The sequence below is a fragment of the Strongylocentrotus purpuratus genome, unplaced genomic scaffold (genome assembly GCF_000002235.5).
Source record: "Strongylocentrotus purpuratus isolate Spur 01 unplaced genomic scaffold, Spur_5.0 spur5_scaffold_18, whole genome shotgun sequence".
Lineage (NCBI taxonomy): Eukaryota > Metazoa > Echinodermata > Echinoidea > Camarodonta > Strongylocentrotidae > Strongylocentrotus > Strongylocentrotus purpuratus.
In genome coordinates, this window is record NW_022145603.1 from 29,092,790 (window position 1) to 29,117,081 (window position 24,292).

The 24,292-nt window shown below is 36.7% G+C and overlaps 1 protein-coding gene across 4 annotated transcripts; it reads right to left on the reverse strand.

The window, feature by feature from the left end:
- Window positions 1–9,790: 9,790 nt before the first annotated feature.
- Window positions 9,791–24,038, reverse strand: LOC105444743. Of its 4 annotated transcripts, none has more exons than XM_030989678.1 (8): window positions 23,754–24,038; window positions 21,862–22,119; window positions 15,022–15,285; window positions 13,953–14,171; window positions 12,816–13,106; window positions 12,383–12,493; window positions 11,468–11,549; window positions 9,791–10,928 (listed from the first exon to the last, which is right to left on the reverse strand). In XM_030989678.1, the coding sequence occupies exons 1-8, from the start codon at window positions 23,842–23,844 to the stop codon at window positions 10,832–10,834; spliced, it is 1,413 nt and encodes a 470-aa protein (XP_030845538.1). In that variant the 5' UTR covers window positions 23,845–24,038; the 3' UTR covers window positions 9,791–10,831. The 4 variants fall into 4 exon arrangements, with proteins under 4 accessions (XP_030845538.1, XP_030845539.1, XP_030845540.1 ...); XM_030989679.1 differs by having other exon boundaries at window positions 11,468–11,537; window positions 23,754–24,037; XM_030989680.1 differs by lacking the exon at window positions 12,383–12,493.
- Window positions 24,039–24,292: the final 254 nt, after the last annotated feature.

The window sequence follows — 24,292 nt, forward strand, 5'->3', positions numbered from 1 at the left end:
ATTCCTGATCGAGTTTTACTATGAATAAGCTCATTTTTCTATTTAAAAAAAGAGGAGAAAGGGAAAGAATATAAAGCCTTTATATTGTATAGGAGGGTAACGCATGTATATCATATCCAAAAGAAAATAATAAGATCAACTATATATACTTACTCGAAAGCACGAAGCAAGTTCGCATAAGTTGTCTTCTAACGAATCCACTTTTCATCTTTGACAATGCACAGCCTTATTATAATCAATCAATCAATCAAAAGATATTTGATATAGCGCTTTTTCCTTCCGTTTACAAAGCGCTGCAGATTCACACCGCTCCACAATGTTTGGGCCACTTATATAGTTATAAACAAAAGTTAGTCACTTCTCAGCGATCAGTTAAATACAATGTAGGCTGGTAATAAAGTATTTTCTAACAGAATAGATGTGACCAACAGATGAGGCCGTCTGCACGGCAGCAACAACAGATACCAGATATTTTGCTCGACTCTGTTTCAGAATTCGACAAACTAGAATGACGAATGACGAACAAGGAACATTTGACAGGGATAAACATATTCTGACTGAGAGAGAGACACACACACACAGACAGAGTGTGTGTGTGTACGTGTGCGTGTGTGTGTATGGGTGTGTGTGTGTGTGTGTGTGTGTGCATGTGTGTGTGTGCGTGTCGTGTGTCGCACGGTGGGAGGGTGATTTATTTTATGTTACAACTGATTTCATTTTTTGCTCATCAATCATACAATCTATGTATTGAAAATGTATTTAATTATGTCGTTATGAAAAACAACTGTATTTCTAAAAATAATTTGTATTGACTAGGAATGAATAAAAAAAAAAAATATTGAAATAATTGTATTTAAAAGAGCAACTGCCAATGCCAACACCAGCACAATTTCGAAATCGTTATAAATGTGATTTACAGGTCACGAATTCGTTACATTTATTATATTGATATGGAATAATAACCGTGAAACAAGATGCCCAAATCACATCTTCAGTCTGCCTTGCGTGTGGAGGTTCTCTTGTACGCACTTGGTAGTAAATCATAATTTTAGCACCACACTCATTATAACCAACCACTGCTCCTGTATGAAAAAAATAAACAGTGGTAATGTGAGCAATCACCAGTTTCAATTTTCTAACATATTTAATCTACTTGACATTATGACCACCAGCAACACAGCTATCATGCAGTCGCAATAATGATTCAGTTCTGTGGATTAAAATAATTGATGAAGTAAGTTTGACAGCGGGTAACAGTTGTTTTACTGGTTATAAATCAAAAGAAATAATGGCAATAACTAGCTCTTTTTTGCATACATGAAGTAAATACAATTTCCGTTTTTGCCGCTGCTCGGGACTCGGATACTTCCTAAAGCTTGTACTTCCAGTTTTAAACACATGCCTTTCATTAGTCAAACAGAATTTTCATTGAATAATTAAAAGCACATGATGGTTGTGTGTACGAACAAATGTATGACATATCACCTACCATCCCAGTATAGCTTCCTGATTGAGCTGCAAAAAAATCAAGTGACACCAAATAAAGTCCATCTCGTGGTGCTTTCGTCAAAGTTATCAGAGTCATATCTCGGGGCGCCTCAAGATACGTCTCGAGGTCTCGGGGGAAACAGAGACTGATATTTTCTTTAACCCTCGAATAACTTTTTAAAAGACCCAAAAGGAGAGAGGCAGGGTGGATAAAGATGTTACTCCATGTTATTTTGATAAGCAACTGTGGAATTATGTATGAAATAAATATAAGAAACAAGAAATGTAAGCGAAAACACATCTTGGACAATAATGCACATAACACAAATATCAATAGGGATGTTTTGAATTACGCTTTTTATGTAACAAAAAAAAAAAAAAAACGGGTGAATTAAAATGCATTTTTCTTAAAAGCGTTCAGAAACACATTGTTTTAAACGTACCGACCCTGCTCTTATTGATGTCCTGTTAACGCGCCCTAGACAGTGCGTATACAAAAGTACACTTTGAAAATATTATCCAATATTTTAATTTCATGATTTTTTTTCTCATGATATTCTCGGTGGGCGTCTCTTTAATCGGATGGCATTATTTTACGCTTGACTAGAGCTAATTTCGAAAAACGAACAAAAATTGTTTTGCGCTGATGTTTCGGCCTTGGATTGGATCTAAGTTCAAAACAGGCAGTTATTGCATGCGTTGAGCTAAGTATCAATAATTCATTTGAGCGATCATTTGATCTTAAACCCTATACCTAACTGTGCATATCCCCAGAGGCATATCTAGAAATTAAAAAATGAGAGGGGCGGCATCCTCCCGAAACAGAGGTTCATGAAATGTATCTGGCCAGCCACTTTCTTGTACCCCCATTGCAAGTTGCGTGTTTTCCCTGGCCCTTGAAGGGGAAGCTACGTCAGTAGCTCCACCAGATGATTGATACGCCATTGCCCCATCTCCACCACCACCTCCATCATTGCAGGTGATCGCTTTCCAGCACAGATCATCTGCATCAGTAGTCAATTTTTGTCTGGATAGTGTGGGGATGACTGAAAGCAGGCAAAGGAAGAGATCCTACAATTTGCATCTTTCCTTTATTTAAATTTCGATCATCACAAGATCCAAGAAACAATTTGTTGCATGGTGAATTAGAAATTCAGGAAAGGAAAAATATTGATTGAAAGAGGTAATGCCTTGTTTTCTGCAATTAAACATGGATGTGACATATACATATCGAGATGCCTTTCACTCTATGTTTTTCACATGCTTCAGACAACGACGCATAATGAAAATTAGATGAACGAGATGTGACAAACCAAGGAAACATAATAGTTGTTTAAAATTGAGAGTTTATCTCTCATTTATGAACATTTAAAAATGTGTGTACATCTTCTGTGATTCTGTCCAAATTAATGATGAAGACAAAAATGGAAATTCAGTGAAGTAAACAATGAATTATCTGCAATATGTAATGTGTGCGTGCGTGCACGCTCGAGAGTGTGTGTCCATGCGTGTGTGCGCGTGTTTGCGTATGTGCGTGCTTGTGTCGCGTGGTGGCAGGGTGTGATGGTAGTAGTGTGTTTAGTAGGATGGGGTTATTTATTTTATGTAACCTCTGATTTCATTTTTTGTTCATCAATCGTACAATCTTTGTATTGAAAATGTATTGAATTATGTCAAGATAAAAAACAACTGTATTTCTAAATATAATTTGTATTGATTACGAATGAATTTAAACAAAATTATGGAAAGAATTGTATTTAAAAGAGCAACTGCCAATGCCAATACCAGCACAAAATCGAAATTGTTATTAATGTAATTTACAGGTCTCGAATTCGTTGCATTTATTATATTGACATGGGATAATAACCTGAAACAAGATGCCCAAATCACATCTTCAGTTTGCCTTGCGTGTGAAAGTTCTCTTGTACGCACTTGGTAGTAAATCATAATTATAACACCCCACTCTTTATTCCCAATCACTGCTCCTGTATGTAATAACGAAACAGTGGTATTGTGAGCACCCACCAATTTCAATTTGTTAACATATTTAATCTACTTGACATTATGACCACCAGCAACACAGCTATCATGCAATCGTAATAAGGGTTCAGTTCTGTGGTTTTAAATGATTGATGAAGTACGTTTGACAGCGGGTAACAGTTGTTTTACTGGTTATAAATCAAAACAAATAATGGCAATAATTAGCTCTTTTTGCATACATGAAGTGAATTGAATTTTTGTTTTTGCCGCTGCTCGGGACTCGGATATTTCCTAGAGTTTATACTTACAGTTTAAGACAAATGCCTTTCATTAGTCAAACGGAATTTTCATTGAATATTTAAAAGCACATGACGGTTGTGTGTACAAATAAATGTATGACATATCACCTACCATCCAGTATAGCCTCCTGATTGAGCCGCCAAAGGGATTACCCAACCAAATACAGTTTCAATGAAAAATTCGAGTGACACCAAATAAAGTCCATCTCATGGTGCTTTTGTCAACGTTATCAGAGTCCTATCCCGGGGCGCCTCGAAATACGTATCGAGGTCTCGAGGGAAACAGAGACTGATTTGTTCCTTTAACTCTCGGATAACTTTTCACAAGACCCAAAAGGAGAGAGACGGGGTAGGGCAAGATTGTACTCCACCGTTATTTTGAAAAGCAACTGCCAAAATAAACATTAAAAAAGACATTTAAGCAAACACATTTTGGACAATAATGCACATAACACAAATGTCAATGGGGATGTTTTAAATCATGCTTTTTATGTAGGGCCTACCAAAAGACACCAACGAGACAAATTAAAATGCAGTGTTTTAAATGTGCCGTCCCTGCAGTGCGTATACAAAAGTACACGATTTGAAAATATTATTCAAAATTATAATTGCATGATATGTGCATGATTTTTTTTATGATGACATTATCGGTGTGGGTCTCTTTAATCGGATGGCATTATTTTACGCTAGACTGAGCTAATTTCTAAATAAATAACGGAAATTGGTTTCCGCAGATGTTACGGCCTTGGATTGAATCTAAATTCTCTAGATAAAGTGCAGGCTCTCTGCCAATGCCAATACCAGCAGAAAATAGAAATCTATATAAATGGAATAAGTAGGTGTCGAATGTTTTGTTTTTATTATGTAGACCTGGGATATTTATCGTGATACAAGATCCCAAAATCCCATCTTCAGTCGGCGTTGCGTGTGAAAGTTCTTTTGTACACACTTGGCAGTAAATCATTATTGTAACACCACACTCTTTATTTCCTATCACAAGTTCGGTCTCGTCGTCTCGGTCTTGTGAATTGTTAGAAAAAGTTTTCAGAAAGTCCGCGAGACCGTTATTGTGGGTTTAATGTGCTACCGGTCTCTTGGGCTGTCTATCTAGTGGAATGAAGCCTTCAGAATATTACTAGAAATTGGCGGGGGGGGGGGAGAGTTCTAGACATTACTTTTCAGTAGGGGGTGGAAGAGGGGGTCGGGAGCAGCTGGTGTTTATCTTTCCCGGTCCTAGTTTGAGTTTTAGTTGTTTGATTTTCTTTTTTAAATAACAACAATAACAACAAGTAAAACATAATGTATCAATCATCATTACATAATTATAAAATTATAACACAAGATAAATAACATTACATATGAATAAGCTAAACACTGTTTTACAAAATATGTTATATACAAAATAATGAAAGAAACGATTATGTGTACACTTTCGTTGTTAAAGGGGGTACTAGAAGTTAGCACAAGTGCTAATCTAGTCTGGTTCACTGTGTTTTGCAAGAATTGTTGGTACTATACTATATTACATATAATATAACATAAACTATATAATGAAAGTAAACAAGAACATAGAAAAGTCATTTAGAAGTTTTCCTTACTAAATATATAAACATGTAAGTCAAATGTATGTCGATTTTCGTATCAGAACAAAACGAGAATTTTTTTTCTTTCTAATGTGATGATCTTTGCGTATTCGCCATTTCAAGAAGTCTTAACTTTTGTTTTACTCAAATTATTTAGATGATTTAGACGATGAAATATAAAGACCGGTAGTGGTACAATTGCGGTTCAAGGGTTTTGGGTGCAAAATATCCGTTTAATATTGTTTAAATATTTCCTTTAGAGGTTTAGATGGCAATACTTCAACCTAAATTCGCAAAAAGCACAAATATATGCCCAAATGTTCAGTGTTGAAGTGGATTCGCGATATCTATCCAGGCCGGATCAATATGATAATTTACCAAATATTTCAATTAGTAGGCGGTTTCCCGCCAAAATTTGTATCATCACTGATTAGTCTAAGCATGTTCTTTCACATGATTGGTAATAAGAGCTTCCGTTTCATTTTTTGAGAGGGGACCGTTTCCAAAACTGGTCTATATCTTTAATGTTAGTTGTTGTTATTGTATTTTGAAATACGTGTTCTATCAGAGGAGTAATTATCCTTTTAATTTTCCTGAAGGAAAGTTGCAAGACTATCTTGTTCAGGGGTTTAAATATCCGACTCTCCTTGCAGCACGTTGACTGCATATTGCCGTGTGTGTGTGTATGAAGTGACTATGTGTGTATGAACACGTGTGTTTCGTTTGTTTTGATGAAATATTATTATTGTAGATAATTTCTTAGCTGTATGATGTACACAACAATCATGACTGATCTTTGTCAGTGTTTTCCTGAAAACATCTCCAGTGGCATATCCAAACCTTAGCCTCAGGAGGGGCAAAACATTTCCAACTGTTTTCCATATACCTTTAGTACGGAAGGTCTTGGTTTGCGTTACCATGAAAGGGGGGGGGGCATCATCCAAAATGACTTTACTGAGGAAGAAAGTGCGAGTTCGTTGACCAATATCTTGCCTACATTTCATGCATTGTTTCGTTTTACAGAGATTCGATACCTGCTTGCTACCATGCTTTTTCCTGGTTTATAACCTATACGAAGGCGCGAGTTGCAGGAAATGAGTAAGGGCATACGGTGTATTGGAATTGAAATGAAAGTGCATAATTCTTAGTTTTGTTTGTCTTATCTGAAGAGATATCTGTCATGAGGAAGGATGTCAATCACAGACGAGGAGGAACAATCAACAATGAGGTTCTAATTGCTATTATTTCATCTGATGTAAAGAGAATTAGTATAATTCCTTTTTTCTTTTACAGCTTTATCTGGCTAATCACAGATCTGTTTGCATAGTATAGCTATTTTGAAATCTATGTACTGATTATATTAACGCTGTACATGTATGTACATTGTTTTTATGACAATTATAAATAGCTGAATGAATGAATAAATATGAAAATAAATTACGTTAAATAATTCAATATCATTGATGCTTTTAGAGACCTTTTAATTTGAAGCGGATCAAATTGATTGAAGCTGCTCCTGTATTAAATAAAGAAAAAGTGGTAATGTGAGCAATCACCAAACTCAATTTCAAACAGATTTATTCTACTTGACATTATGACCACCAGCAACACAGCTATCATGTAATCGTAATAAGGATTCAGTTTTGTGGATTAAAATGATTGATGAAGTAATTTTGACAGCGGGTAACAACATTTTGACTGGTTATAAATCAAAACAAACAATGGCAATAATAAGCTCTTTTTGGCATACATGAAGTGAATTAATTCTTTATTTTTGCCGCTGCTCGGAACTCGTATATTTCCAAGAACATTCAATTGAAATAATACTCTTGGGGGAACAAAACACCTGAACCTGTGCTCACGAAAATTATTTTATCTACAACAACATAAAAAAAAGGATAAACAAAATAATGATGAATAGGTTTTTAAAAAAATCTAAAGAACAATAAAGAGATTTTGTATTGACAGTTAAAATCGATGTGACGTCACACATTGGCGAGAAGCACACATGTACACTGAGTGCAGCGCGAGCTTGTTACGAGTAATGCGAGTATATTACGAGTGTAGGCGAGTTCACCTCGAATTACAACGAATCGGGTAAATTTTTTGAACATGTTCAAAAGTTTGGAGCTGCTCGCGACTTCGGGGAGAGTCGTGGAATGTTGTAAAGAGTTACGCTAAGCCATACCGAATCGTTCGCGAGTTATTGCGAGTGCCTCTTTGAGGCAACTCACCACAACTCGCCATAACTCGCTAATTTAACGCATTGAATTTCTAGTTATGTATGTTTAATAAATATGATCGAAATTTACATACATTATGAAGTAGGCGTAATTAATAGCTGATTCGTAGATCATCTGATATCTTGCTATATAATTATTGAATACATTACGTCTAGAAATAAACATCAACGTCATATCGAATGGGATTCATTTTTTGTTAAAAACAACACAATGTTTATTACTTTTACAAAATACTTGTATATAAGAACAGTTTTACAAAATATTGCAAAGTGTTGAAAACAGCTGTATAACAGTATAGACGCACCACTTCAGCAGATTTAAAGCTTGTTCAGATATGGTGCATTAAACCGCCACCCTCAAACATACAAAGCCACGCTTCTATTTTGTTTTAATTTTTTTAAACGTGTGAATGAATGGTGTTAAATATGGTGTATTTAAACGTGTTCGTATTCACTGACCTCTGTGGTAAGAGATAAAGACATGTGAAGCCTATCTACTTTACGTGCTAATACAAAAAAAAGCCTCGGATTTGCAACGTCATATCTGCCTTAGGAGATATTTTTATATTATTTTATTTTATTTATTTTCCACTCAAATATCCACAAATTATTGATGGCGAAGAACTAACAAAGATGAGATACGGAATGAGAAGTGAATAAGAAAACAAACTAAATTACTGATAAACCACATTCAACGTACAAAATAATCTAATAAACCATATACGCGGATACAGTCATCATAAACTATTAAAAGAGATCATAACAATACCAGTTGCATTTTCGTCTCGTATCTATAGGTGCATGATTATTTCATGTTCTGGTATAACTTCTCTTCGAAAAGAAGAGTCAATTTGCTTTAAAATCTATAATATTAAAATATGCCGAATTGTGATGCATTGAAGAATTTCTAGGTTTTAGGAATATATATAGGCATGTCATAATAACTCTTCATAATACATTTAAATACATACAAAAATGTTTAAAATGATTAAATGTTATAAAGATAATGAAAATGATAGTACTGTTATAAAATCACACATTTGACGATCCATCCTTTTCAGGAGACATTAAAAAAAAAGGAATATTAATCCAAACTGACATGAAAAGCATGACAAAGCTTACAAATTGTCGTTCACCTTCACCATAATTCAACCTTCTCTTTCAAGAAGCTAAAGTTCCAATATTCACAAAACCACCAACTCAATATTATATTGAATATTCGGGGTGCTTAGATATGAAATTTGTTATTTTTTTCACGACAAAGAGTGACAGATATTTAGAAACTGAGGAGTGGATGCTCAGATAACAGTTGTCAGCCCTCTCCTCCCTCCTCCCCTTTGCGAGAACGTGCCCGTATATGGCGCGCCAATTGACCAATAACCCAGATAAACATTGTTCATCGTCGATAAACAGTGTTTATAGAGAGAAACTGTGTTTATCAGTCGATATACAGAGTTTCTCACGATAAACACTGTTTATCGCTCGATAAACATTGTTTTTCGCTCGATAAACATTGTTCATCGGCGATAAACAGTGTTTATCTGGGTTATTGGTCAAATGGCGCGCCATACCCGTACGCCAATACCTATGTCGCACTTGCCGCAATCACGGCTCCCATTGCCAACGAATAGGGACTTTTAAATTTGCACGAAGACAATATGGATGAGTGGTGAAGTGTGACGTCAGCAAAAATCTTTTTTTAGAATTTCTCAATTTTTTCTTCATTTTTCGAAAGAGCATCAAAAATAATGTCCGAATGTCGAAAACCAATTGAATATATTAAGTATTGGTTGAGATATGAACATCTGAATAAATATGTGTCCTATAGGAACCGTGTTAGTGCTCAGGTTCATTACATTACGAGTCAGAGCAATATAACACTGAGTTCCTATAGGACATCTACTTATTCAGATGGTCATATCTCAGCCAATACTTAACATATTCAATTGGTTTTTCACATTCGGACACTATTTTTGATGCTTTTTTTGGAAAATGAAGAAGAAAAAAATAGAAATTCTGAAATATATTTTTATGATGTCACAGCTTCGGTACTCAGAAATACCCCCAATACCCATATACTGCCACTTTTCACCTAGAATAATCTACATTTACAAAGTCAAATGAAAATCCACACAGCAACAAGTGTCAATATGCCTGTTAAAATCATGAGGAAGAATCATTATGTGACCTCAATTCAATTCAATTCAATTCAATAATGGTTTATTATTTAATTTCAAAGTACATGCATCATAATTGTCATTTTACATGAAAAGCAGCAGAAGCTGGATTATTCATGTTTACATGCTGACATAATAATAAAGTGACATGTTGCATTTTTAAATATTTACACGTTAAAAAGATTGTTAAAAATACATTCAAAATATAACAAAAGAAAGATTTATACTTTCGTTTAGAATGAATACATTGGGTTTTAAGACTAAACACGACTAAGGTGAAGACTAGTACTGTGTTTGAAAATTAACATGTAGTTAAAAAAGCATTTAATTATGGTTAATTAGATTGATCAAATATGGTAAAGGGCTATTTTTGAAGCGATTGGTTTTGCATTTGAAATTATGATATGTAGGAGTCTGACGTAATGACATTCTAATTTTTGTTGTTGAAGGTAGCCAGTTCTGGCATGCTGGGTGAGTTGCTAAAGATTTTGCAAATTGTATACACAGTACTAGTCTTCTTTCCTCAAGTGTACTTAAATTGCATACTTGACATGCATGTGAATATGACATAAAATTAGAGCCTATAATAATTTTGCAAACCCTCCGTTGTATTCGTACTCATGAATACACATCAATTATATTTATTTGCAACAGACTTGTCATACGGTGTCGAAATGTTAAGCGTTCAGTACGTTACGTCATAGTCAATAATTACAATTTTAAATCAATTCGATTGACTGAAATGCACCTTAATCACTTTGCGGATTCATTATGAATTTCTTAGGAGGACCATGCATGCATGGGCACAAGACTGTTAAAATGTCTGCCAAGCACAATAATGAAGTGTTGTTATTTTTGTGAGGTTGTTTTAATTTTACTGATTCAAACAATCAATCTACTGCAGGATAAACAATCCGGAATGAATATTATTATAGCCATGATCTCTCGCCAAAAGATCCACAGAGCTCAATAGTAGCTTTAAATTGGCAGTCGCATACGGGATCGCCGGGGTCTTCTTTCCCTCGTTGGCCGAGATGCATAAAGTACGGAGGAAATTGGCTGCTAAACATCTGAAGTCTTCGTGCTAGAACTCTGTTTTCCATCGGTTCGACTGACTTTTATCTTCCGTCTTTCCTTACTTTTCTTGTAGTAGTAAACACTGTTGAGAGGAATGATATGATACTACAACAGGCGCCACAGTAACATCAAAAACGTGCATGTATCAACGTGCTGATATCACCAGCTGGCTAAATTTATGAGATACAGTACCGTATTTGTATCTTCTCGTAGGATTTAAGAAGCCTTTAATCTACATGGGTCGTATTGTCTCTGGTATCAATGACGTATTCATTCAATTTCAGTTTGAGCATTGATTTTTTTTTTTTCGGTTAATTGAAGTATGTTTTTATTTATTTTATTTTTTATTTTTTTTGATTAACGGCAACTGCGCGCAACAAAATGACTTGCGTGTATTATTCACTTAGCTGTTTTAATAGAATTACAATTTTTTTTAAATAACTATTAAAACAAAAAAAGGCGTTTTTGTTTAAATTAACGGCAACTGCGCGTAACAAATGACTTGCGTGTATTCAATAAGCTGAATTACAATTTTGTAAAAATAACTATAAAAAAAGGCGTGGCCTACCGCTGCATATCTGAACTAGGCTTTAGTTGTCATTTTCTTTTTGTTTTACTTACCTAAACCCGATCACAAAGACGACTAACAGCACAACAGCGCACGGGACTATCACACTGACGGCTAACTCGGCTGTGGAGAAGCCTGCATGAGGATAAAGTATTTATAAGGACAGAATTTAATGAACAATGTGGTAGTTTCATGCATGTAGATATTTAAAAAGGCTGGGGAGTGACAACATTTTTAAAACGGTAAATTTTTAACAAAATTGTAACATGCGGCAGTCAACACGCACCACAGAGGTTAAATCCAGTTTATCAAAAGCGTTTAAAGAGCGTCAACACTACTGGGCAATAAGGGATTAGACCACACAGCGAGGTCACTGACAGGTGGCTATCTTAAACTCAGCTCTCAACTAACATAAGAAAAAGAGGATCATGGGGGACCAACAGGCACCGATTGGGGAAGTTTTCTATATAGAGAGAGCAAGTAGCTACAAGTAGGACAGTGGGGCTTTAAAATATACCGTTTCATGATTTTGAAAATATTGTCACTCGTCGGCCCCTTTAAATTCTGATTTTATATTTTGAGCTTTTAGAGAGTGAGTTAATGCACGTTAAAATGGGACAACTCATGGACTTATCTTCTATTCATTTCAGTTGATATAAAACGTTTACTTTCTTTCGAAATTATGCACAATATTTAACCACTATTATTGTACAAGGAATTATACAAAATGATATTATATTATTTAAACGAGCAACAATTAAGAGTTTAAATCCCAGTTTATCAAAACAGAACATTTTAGCATTTTGCATTAAATTCAGTTTCTTGCTTTGCCATCATATTTTCTCCATGGCAACATAACTCAACAACCCAATAAATCAAGCTTTCTATGGAAGTTCCTATTTGTGGCAAAATTACCATCAACGGCAAGCTTCATGCGATGGGGACCTGTTTAAACTCTTTTCGCTTACCCGAACTTTTGCTATCACCACGAGGCTCAGGGGCATAGGTTACGGGAGCACCAACATTGTCTGATACATTGGCAGAATATTGGATAACATTGGTCGAACTCTCTGTGATATCTGCCGGGCAGGTAACGTTGGGTTTTTCATACAGATTTAAAAATAATGACAATAATAATAATAATTATAATAATCATAATGATAATAATAAGATAATAGTATAACTTGCATTGATATTACGCTATCTAATACAACTTTATTAAAGCGTTTACAAAATTTAACTTCAAATCAGCACAAAAAGGAGATATTTCACAGAGATAATCATCAGCCTCATGGTGCTACTACTAACTAACGACAATTTTTTTTTATAATGATATCATAAAAAATATAATTATACTATAGGTTGTTGATGATGATGACACTAACAATAAAAATAACTTACCCGAACGTCCGTTTGTAGACGGCCTCTCCTCTACTTGTATCACAGTCAAGCACGTCTTGTTAAAGACAGTATCATCAATGAAGATCGTGAGGATGTACGTTCCTAAAGACAGGGTATTATTCTCCGTGCCATTAAACAGGACAGCAACCGTGACGTCACCATAGAACTGATATGTCGAATCCATCAGGGTTAGATCATCTTTTGTTATAGGTGGGTATTGGCAGGTCGCGTCTGCAGAGTCGAGTTGGATAGTTTCTTGAGGAGGAATATATTCCACTGGTAATTCGCTAACTGAAGATTTAAGATGAACAAATGATAATTAAACATAATTCGAACTTCATTGAGACTTCGTCGAAAATGATCGTGTGGTTATTATTAAAAATTTACCGTTTTGTATTAAGGCTGGTTAAATACGATTTGCTATAGTATATGGTATAGTATAAGAAATGAAAGTTTCCGTGTGAACAGGAATGCGGTCGCAGGGGCGGATCCAGCCGGCGGCAGGGGAGGGGGCCCAATTCGTGAAAAAATATTTAGCGGCGAAACAGACAGCCGGTGAATAAGCGAGGGGGGAGCACTTTTTTGGGGCCCCGGAAATTTGAGAATTCGCACCCCCCCCCCCCCCCTTGAGGCCCAGGGGAGGGGGCCCGTCACCAAATACAGATACAATTCACGTGTTGTTTTTTTTCTATTTTGTTTTTCTTAGGGGAGGGGGCCCCCTCCCTGGATCCGCCACAATGCGGTCGGATTGACCGCATTAATCTGTTCCCAAAATCTCCGGTAAAGGGGTTCTTTTCACGCAACAAAGTCCGGCCCGTATTGACTTATACACATTGGAGATAGAGTGTGCTTTCACAATTCCGGCCCGTATTGACTTTACACACTGGAGATAGGGGGTGCTTGCAAAGGGATGGAACAAGAATGCGCGTACCATATGCTAACACTTAGTGGGGGGTGGGGGGGGGGTCCCTCAAGCCCCGGAGTGATGGGGTAGGGCCGGGGGCGGAAGTCAATTGCCATTCATTTACACGTAACATATAAAACAATAAATCACCGCGCGGCGGTTTACCGCACCATATCTCAGCAAGCCTACATTCAAATAATTTATGCGAGTGAGTTTAAATACATATAACTTACTGCTGACTTGGACCACGAAGCTACAGGTGTCATTAAGCCCAGCCTGATCACGGGCCACAACAGACACCGCAGTAACACCAGGATTAAATCTGCTACCAGGCTCAGGGGAATAGGTTACGGAAGCACCGACATTGTCAGATACATTAGCAGAATATTGGATGACATTGGTCGAACTCTCTGTGATATCTGCCGGGCAGGTCACGTTGGGTTTTTCTATATCTATTTAGATTCAATGATAATAATGATTATAATAATAAAAATATAACTGGCATTTATAGTAGACTCCACATAATATACAACTTTATTACAGCGTTTTTTTAAATAAATGACACGTGATATTTAATTGAACTTCAAATAAGTACAGAAAGGAGATATGATATTACACATAAATAATCATCGCGATGTACTAACTAATGTAGCAATCACAAGAATTTAATTCAAAATGATGATATGGATCATAATCATATTACCAATGATGAGGTTGTTGAAAATAACAATTATACTTCTACTACTATACTACTACTACTACTACTATTAATAAATAAATACAATAACAAATGATGATAAAAAAAGACAAATAGCGATAAGATATTACCATTAATAATTGTATCATGAATATAGTTATAATATAGCAAACAAAAGCAACACTCATGACACCAATAATGACCACAATAATAACAATAATAGCAATATAACGATAACAATAATAATAATCGTAATCACAATCAAAATTGTTTAACATAATGATGGTAAGTATATTAATGATAGAAATAACATTGAAAGTGAGTATAATTTATTGTTATGACCATCATTACCATTATATTACAGGGGCGGATATAGCTTTTTGCTAAGGGGGGTTTGACCCAATGACGATGCGGCGAGGCGAAATTTTTGGGGTGCTATTTTGAAACCACTTAAGTGATGTTTTCCTGGCATCTATACGTGTTTCTATGCACATCACATTTTTATTACCCCCCCCCCCCCCCCCCCCGTAGATCCGCCAATGTATTGTCATTATGATGATTATCATTAAGATAAGTCAGACATTTTCTTAGTTCAAACAACCTACCCTGTACAACAATATACCCTATGCACGTCTTACTCAGCACCTCATCCGAAATCAAGACTGTGTCTAGATGGGTACCGACATCTAGCTTGCTACCAATGGCCGTTGTAGGATCCACAGAAACTGCATCTCCGTGGTATCTGTACCCGGAAGTGGACTTTGTGACGTCACTGGCCTCTATGGAAGGGGTGTAAGAATATGTGGGCAGTCCCATGTCAGTGGCGACCGTTCTGTTCAGGTCTGGGCAATTCACTGGTAGCTCAGTCACTATACAGAGGAAGGAAAACAAATCGAGTTATTCATTTACTTGGGAGCAAGTTAGACGGGGTGGTTTTGAAATAGAGGTCCGAGCTAGAAGAGTAGATAGAAGCTATTATCTTTTGGGGTAGTAGCTCATCAGGGGCTTAGGGCTCTTGTATTGATTTTCTACATTGGCCCCCCCCCCCAACTCAGTGTTATTTAGGGTACGCATATGCTCGTTCCCTCTTTTTGAAAGCACCCCCTATCTGAGGACTGCCAACATTTCCGAACCCCCCTTTCGCGGGCTTTTCGCGGGCTTTTCCTGCCTTGGAGACCCCCCTAAATCAGGAAAAATGCTCAATGTACCCCCCTAAATTCGGAATAATTTCTCAGGAGTCCAAAGAGATGAGAGAAAAAAAGAAAAAACACCCCCTTTTTAAAGAAATCTCCGGTGAAAAGTCAAATACACCCCTTTTTTTTTTACAATTCTCGGGCCGGAATTTGTCGCACGAAAAGTACCCCTTTACCGGACATTTTGGCAACACGCATTAGGAAAACATCTCATTTGAGCTCTGCTCACCAGTTCACCACTTTTCCTGGTGCTACCATAATCTGATAGGAGCACTGACCACTGATAAAGGGATTACCAGTAGGGTCCATGGGGAGAGAGACAGCGGTCAATCTTAGCTTAGTTACTGATAAAGGGATTACCAGCTGGTATCTGATATCCAGTCCAGATTCATAGTCTTCTCATCGCAGACCCTACACCTATATTTATAATAGGCCTGGATTCAGTGTGTCTAAAGTCTCACTTCATATTATTTTTTTTATAGCAAGTACTAGCTACTTTCTTTTACGTATAGAAGAGAACATTGATGTGCTTGGCAATGGAAAAATGCAGAAGGAAAATATAAAGGGAGGATAAAATAGGGAAAGACGGGTGATAATAAGGAAAGATGGAAATGGAGGGAAAGAAGGAAGAGAAAATAAAGAATAGCATAAGGAAAGATGGAAAAAGAAGATAAAAAGTTTAAAAAGAAATACATAAGGAAAGATGGAAACAGAAGATAAAGAAGGTTAGAAAAAAAATAAATACATAGAGAGAATAAAACAAGGTGAAAATAGAGGAATACATAAGGAAAGATGAAAAGATAAAATTAGGAGAAAATAAAGAATAACATAAGGAAAGATGGAAAAGGAAGATAAAAGAAGGTTTAAAAAGAAATACACAGGGAAAGATGGAAACAGAAGATAATGAAGGTTAGAAATAAAGAAATACATGAGAAAAGATAGAGAGAATAAAACAAGGTGAAAATAGAGGAATACATAAGGAAAGATGAAAATTAGAAAGACGGAGAAAATAAAGAAGGGCATAAGGAAAGATGGCTAAAGAAGATAAAATTAGGAGAAAATAAAGAAATATATAATGAAAATTAGAAAAGAGATGTTGAAAGAAGAAGAAAAATAAAGAATAATATCAGCCGAAAGGTATATAGAACAAAGGTGATAATAGTGAAAAACATGAGGAAAGATGGAAAGGAAACATGGAAAGGAAACATTGAGAAGATAAAGAAGTTAATTGGACAAATAAACTTTTAAAAAACCACCAACCAACATGCGTTAACTGGACCAAACTTTGATTGGTCATGTTGCTGCATAATAAGGGCGACTTGAAATAATCGCACTGTCACAAGTATTTTAGTTTTTCTGCATAAATATAATCATTACCTTAAAACATAAAGGTTAGATGTCTTATGTATTGAACCAAATCTTTAATAGGCAAGCTTGCCCAGTACCTCTTTGATCAAATGACACGGCGAATTTTTAAGAACACTAAAAGAAAATACACTGAAAAACGGCCGCTCAGAGTGCCGGGCGCATTCACGATACTGCATGTGGCAAGTTTTTTTCCGAATTGGGTGGTGGAGTAACGCCTTTAACATAGGCTATATTTGTCGACCTCACCCGACTTTCAAATGGAGAATCTCACTTTTCGGTGAACGGGGACCGAAATACCCCACTTGCGTGTCTGGTATTACAGACCGCTTTCTTTCCCGATATCTTCGCGTACACCAAGCTTCGTGAGAATGAGCAATCTCAGAATCTGGATGAATGTTGTCCTTGTAGTGTGAGGTTCATGAGTAATTATTGTTATAAACTCCGACATATAGTATGGATAATAATGTTTGTCAAGTTTATTGCGGACTTTGTCATCCTCATAAAAGTATTAGATCAAGTAAAAAGGCTTCAATTAAAATAGTTAAAAATGACCAGAAATCATTTCGATGTTAAGATATTTTTGACGCACTTCTCGTCATGATATTGAATTTATAACATACAACGAAACGAGGACATCATAATCATAAAGACGTTCGTTGTGCAGATATGTATTTGCTTATTAATACATACAGTGACAAAAAGAATAATGCGCTATAATCATGAGCAAAAAACCAAGAGGTTTCGGAGAATGGTAAAAAATCATCCGAGCAGTCAATTAGGCAATTCTTCAACAATCTTAAGTATCCAAAAGTGAAAAGGTTTAACTGTCGTAAATAAAAATGAGCTTGTCATAGAGATTTATCATACAAGTGAGCATCGAAATGTTTCTTTAATGAACTGCTATAAAATTTTGAAACCAAATACTCTTGTGCTGAAATTTCATATCCTCAGTATATCGAGAAGCATAATGTTCCATTATGGTTGCATCAACTATTGTAAAATAGATTAAGTCCTTCGATGTCTTGTAATGCCCTAATCACTCAGCTAATTATTATCTTTCTAAAGGATTGTAGATTTGAGAGTTTCTGTTTCTTTCGTGTGACATGCAATGGACATTCAATCATCACAGCTTGATGTGTTGTGGGGAAATAAATATTGTATCCTATACGTGTACAGATCATATTAAATCAAATAAAAGTTTGATGAAATTCAATTCTTATCTTGCCAGAATCATCATTTTTTTAAATACCGTCTTTATAACGAATTCCAAGAAATATGCCGTCTGCCTAAACAACCACCCCCCCCCCCCCCCTATTTCAAATTTGACGTCTGAGCCCCGGCCACTCCCTATTTTCAAATCCTTGATCTGCCGTTTGGGGGGGGGGGCAAGAAATAGGCAAGGAAAGTTGAGTAGACCTTCAGATTACGCACTGAATAAATGTAACGAAAACAATATTTACAACATTCTATTCTTGCTTTAATACCTCAAAAATATTTAACGGTCAAACCAACAAAATGTATGTTTTCCCGGCCTTTCCTTATAGGCCTAGGCCTACACCATTTTTCTAAACGCGTTCAAGTTTATTTCGTCTATGCGAATAAATTTGGTGGCGGAGTAACGCCTTTAACAGAGGCTATATTTGTCGACCTTACCCGACTTTCAAATGGAGAATCTCACTTTTCGGTGAACGGGGACCGAAATACCCCACTTGCGTGTCTGGTATTACAGACCGCTTTCTTTCCCCGATATCTTCGCGTACACCAAGCTTCGTGAGAATGAGCAATCTCAGAATCTGGATGAATGTTGTCCTTGTAGTGTGAGGTTCATGAGTAATTATTGTTATAAACTCCGACATATAGTATGGATGATAATGTTTGTCAAGTTTATTGCGGACTTTGTCATCCTCATAAAAGTATTAGATCAAGTAAAAAGGCTTCAATTAAAATAGTTAAAAATGACCAGAAATCATTTCGATGTTAAGATATTTTTGACGCACTTCTCGTCATGATATTGAATTTATAACATACAACGAAACGAGGACATCACAATCATAAAGACGTTCGTTGTGCAGATATGTATTTGCTTATTAATATACAGTGACAAAAAGAATAATGCGCTATAATCATGAGCAAAAAACCAAGAGGTTTCGGAGAATGGTAAAAAATCATCCGAGCAGTCAATTAGGCAATTCTTCAACAATCTTAAGTATCAAAAAGCGAAAAGGTTTAACTGTCGTGATAAAAATGAGCTTGTCATAGAGATTTATTATACAGGTGAGTATCGAAATGTTTCTTTAATGAACTGCTATAAAATTTTGAAACCAAATACTCTTGTGCTGAAATTTCATATCCTCAGTATCGAGAAGCATAATGTTCCATTATGGTTGCATCAACTATTGTAAAATAGATTAAGTCCTTCGATGTCTTGTAATGCCCTAATCACTCAGCTAATTATTATCTTTCTAAAGGATTGTAGATTTGAGAGTTTCTGTTTCTTTCGTGTTACATGCAATGGACATTCAATCATCACGGCTTGATGTGTTGTGGGAAATAAATATTGTATCCTATACGTGTACAGATCATATTAAATCAAATAAAAGTTTGATGAAATTCAATTTTTATCTTGCCAGAATCATCATTTTTTTAAATACCGTCTTTATAACGAATTCCAAGAAATATGCCGTCTGCCTAAACAACCACCCCCCCCCCTATTTCAAATTTGACGTCTGAGCCCCGGCCACTCCCTATTTTCAAATCCTTGATCTGCCGTTTGGGGGGGGGGGGCAAGAAATAGGCAAAGAAAGTTGAGTAGACCTTCAGATTACGCACTGAATAAATGTAACGAAAACAATATTTACAACGTTCTATTCTTGCTTTAATACCTCAAAAATATTTAACGGTCAAACCAACAAAATGTATGTTTTCCCGGCCTTTCCTTATAGGCCTAGGCCTACACCATTTTTCTAAACGCGTTCGAGTTTATTTCGTCTATGCGAATAAATTTGGTGGCGGAGTAACGCCTTTAACAGAGGCTATATTTGTCGACCTTACCCGACTTTCAAATGGAGAATCTCACTTTTCGGTGAACGGGGACCGAAATACCCCACTTGCGTGTCTGGTATTACAGACCGCTTTCTTTCCCGATATCTTCGCGTACACCAAGCTTCGTGAGAATGAGCAATCTCAGAATCTGGATGAATGTTGTCCTTGTAGTGTGAGGTTCATGAGTAATTATTGTTATAAACTCCGACATATAGTATGGATGATAATGTTTGTCAAGTTTATTGCGGACTATGTCATCCTCATAAAAGTATTAGATCAAGTAAAAAGGCTTCAATTAAAATAGTTAAACATGACCAGAAATCATTTTGATGTTAAGATATTTTTGACAATTTTAGACAATATCATATTTAATTGTGTCCATGTACTATATCGAACTAGACAATTATGATGAAACTTGAAAGGAACATAATTATAACCAGGAAGTTCCTGATATAACTATGCTTATAAAGTGAAGCAAGGAAGATGAAACTGGCATCTCCCATGTATACTGGTAGCTATGAGAATGGACAAAATCCGAACCTATATGAGACTGCGAATAAGACTAGAACATCATGGAGGAGTTCCAAGCAGTACTTATCAAGGTTGGGCTGGTGATGTCCTGGCAAAGTTTGTTTACACTGCAGATTAGGGACTCTAACTCTCTCTTGCTCCGTGGTGAGCTTACCACCAAAATGCACCCCACTTTCGGGTCCAAAGTGGGGTGAAGTTTAAATGGACTGTTTTCGTCATGCGCATGCGGTCATTTCGAAACCTGAGTGGGGGGCCGGGCATTGGCCTCGCGAAATATTTGAGGGCTTGAAGTTTTTTTTTTAAGGGGTGGAGCTTCAGCTGCCCAGAACCCCCCCCCCCCCCCCCTCCCCCCAGCAACAAAAAATCCCTTTAGAACTGCTACTTCAAATAAGGTCTAAAATTACATTAATTGTATGCACAAACTTTTGAAATTGAATGCATTACATCCAGTCACACGGTCACACCCTCCACACCAACCCCCAAAATGCCAAATGCGGTCATAATAAATATCAAACTAGAACGCAAAACGGAACTGATAACTATAAAATCAGCTCGCAATATTTTATCTGACGCACACAATGGATGACATATCTAGGTTAATTCCCGTACCGGCTCATTGGTTTCATAAAGTGTTAGGCCAAAAAATACTCTTTTGTTCAACCGTTCTCTCACTCAGTTTGCCAAATATACAATTTAGAATACTGCTGCTGGTAATTGTTAACCTCCCCAACAATCCAGTCATATGTCTGGTTCTTAAAGTACTCCATTGTTTTATTGTGTTCGTGGCACTGTTCAATATAACAATATTTCTTTGGTGAATCGCTACAAACCTGCCAGACCTTTACGTTCTCAAAACTCTGGATTGCTTCTTTTTCCCAAACTTAATACAAAGCGGGGGAGAAACCCCCCCCCCCTCACACCCCCTCTCAGTATTATTAAGGGTACGCGTGCATGTTCCCTCTCTTTGAAAACACCCCCTAAGTCCGGTGTGTAAAGTCAATACGGGCAGATTTTTTTTGGTGTGTATTACGAGCCGGACTTTTGTTGCGTGAAAAGTACCTCTTTACCGGACATTTTGGGAACATGAATGCGGTCTCTCCGACCCCGGAAGCGTTTTTTTCTTCTGCGGCACAGATTGGGGCTTTAAAAAAGGGTCTTGATTTAACCCTGACCCTAACCCTAACCCTAAACTTTCCCATAGGCTCAACACGCACCTAACCCCGATTTGTGCCGCCGAAAAAAATAACGCACCCCGGAGCTGGGGGGGGGGGAGCCTTTGCTCGTGGGCTATTGATCCATTTCGATACTTACGCGTATTTTCCACGTAGAAAAGACATGTCGCCTCGTTATCAAATATGTCGACCGCGTACATCGTCACCGGGGTGCGTCCGGGCGGGAACAGATCTCCGCTTGGTCCTTTGGTTACGTTATAAGTAACCCCACTGGGATCAGGGTTTGAATCCTCGTACGTGTATTCAACACCCGCATTCAGTCCAAGAAAACTGTTCGGTAAAAAGGGCCTCGTTGTGACGTCAGTACACGTCACATTCGGTGGAGTGGTATCTGGATCTAAATTGAGAAGAAAAAAAATAATAATGAATTTTCCGGGGGCATAATAATGCCTTTATTTGTGTCCTAACAATAACATTTATATTGACTGGATATTTATTTGTTATACATATATTGAGCAACTGCGAACAATTAAAGCTTATCTGTACTATTTTATAGGAGGGATTAGACCACCCTGCAAGGTCACTGGACAGGTGGTTATCTCATCAACTCAGCTCTCAATTAACATAAGAAAAAGAGGATCATGGGGGACCAATGGTCACCGATTAGGCATTGTTTTCTATATAGAGGGAGCAAGTAGCTACACGTAGGACAGTGTGGCTTTAATAGCCAATTCACATCAACATATACTTTTAGGCAGCTGCATGGTCACACCAGCATTCCCTGCAAGGGGTGTCGCAAATAGACCAATCAAATTGGTTTGCTCAGATGATGTTATGTATCCCCAATCTATTTATTCAAAAAAGTGGGTAAACATGTCTAACATAACATAATGTAACACACAAGGCAATGGTATGAAAGTGTATGAACGTTATGCCGTATTAACATAAGTTGCCACATGTTAGGGATGGTCCCATGAACATTGAAAGGAGATATTCACAATATATAGTCATTGACTACTGTAACAATAATTATTTCTTTAAAAACAACAAGAATTTAGAATTCGTCATCCCGTTTGAGAAGGAACGCACAAGGAAAGCAAACGAGGCAAAGTTTGATTTTAATTTGGATTTTAATTGGATGTGTTCCTTGCGTCAGTGTCTTCTTCCTTGCTATAATACTTTCTGGTATTGATTTTCTGGTTAAATATTTCTGGACCTTTAAAGCATATCTGCACACGTTTGGCCAGGAAGGATTAGACCTCCTTGCATGGTCACTGACAGGTGGTTAGGCCTATCTCATCAAATCAGCGCTCAGTTAACATAAGAAAAAGGGGACAATGAGGGACCAACGGGTACCGATAAGGCATTGTTCGCTATATAACAGAACCCTTATATCAATGGCTGTGAATAGAGCAATCTAGCCATCGATTTATTTTATTTTTGATTTGGATAATTATTGTTTACGTTCACATGTGTATTTAATATGTATATGCATGTACATGTATGTAATCAACCAATACACGGTGTACTGTATTTTAACAAGAAGAATAAAAAATAAATGTGATTGTAAAATTTCAGACGGTTCCAAAGTTGAAAAAGAAACTCTTAGAGCAGGTTATGATAACAATAATAATAATAAAAACTTTACTTATAAAGCGCTTACCACCGAAGTCTCTAAGCGCTGTAACAATGATGGATAACCGCACAATAAAGACAGTTTCTATTCAACTCCAAATACACTTTGACTCATAAATTTGGAATGTTTTTTGTTTAAACCTCTTTTCGGGAAAAGAAATGATTATGAAAATAATGATTTATATCTTTTAGGAACTATAGAGTTATCTCTCTGTGACTTTTTAGATTGATCAATACATTTTATGAGAATCTTAAACCTTTATCTATCGAGAATATACTAGCCTAATGATGTAGTCAGAATCATTGTATAAAAAAAGGTTATACAAAGTTATCCCAACTTCATTGAAGAAAAAATCTTTTACTCCAAATATAAAGTTGACTATCCCTTTAACTTACCTTCTCCTTGTGCGATATGAACCGTGAATGCCATGAGCGCCACCGTAAACAACCAAGCTGGCATACCACACCATCTTCCGCTACCATCCATTCTGTGCAACTCTGGAAGTTATAAACTTTGCAAGTTAGACCTCTATGTCCAGATTGTCATTGAGTTTTGTCGATGTATTCACAATGGTTCAGAGTGACATGCATCTCATTGTATGTATCATATGTGAATGATATGTAATACAAATATTGCGGATCGCGTGCACCAGCCTGCATGTGTGAAGATCTATATTTGACGTAAACACCATACATGGTTATTGTTCAATAGTGCAGCTAGGGATTTTTATGCGGGTTATGTCCATAAAAGGATGACTGAATGTGAAGTTCACAGCGATTACATGCATGGGGAGCGGTACATTATTAAGGTGGATTAAGGTTTGGCGGGTTGGTTGAGGGGGTGCGCCACTCCCCCCCCCCCCCCCCGCAACCCACATCTGACGTAATTATCCTAAGAAAGAAAATGTACCCATCCCTTTTTCCTTGTTGTGCTC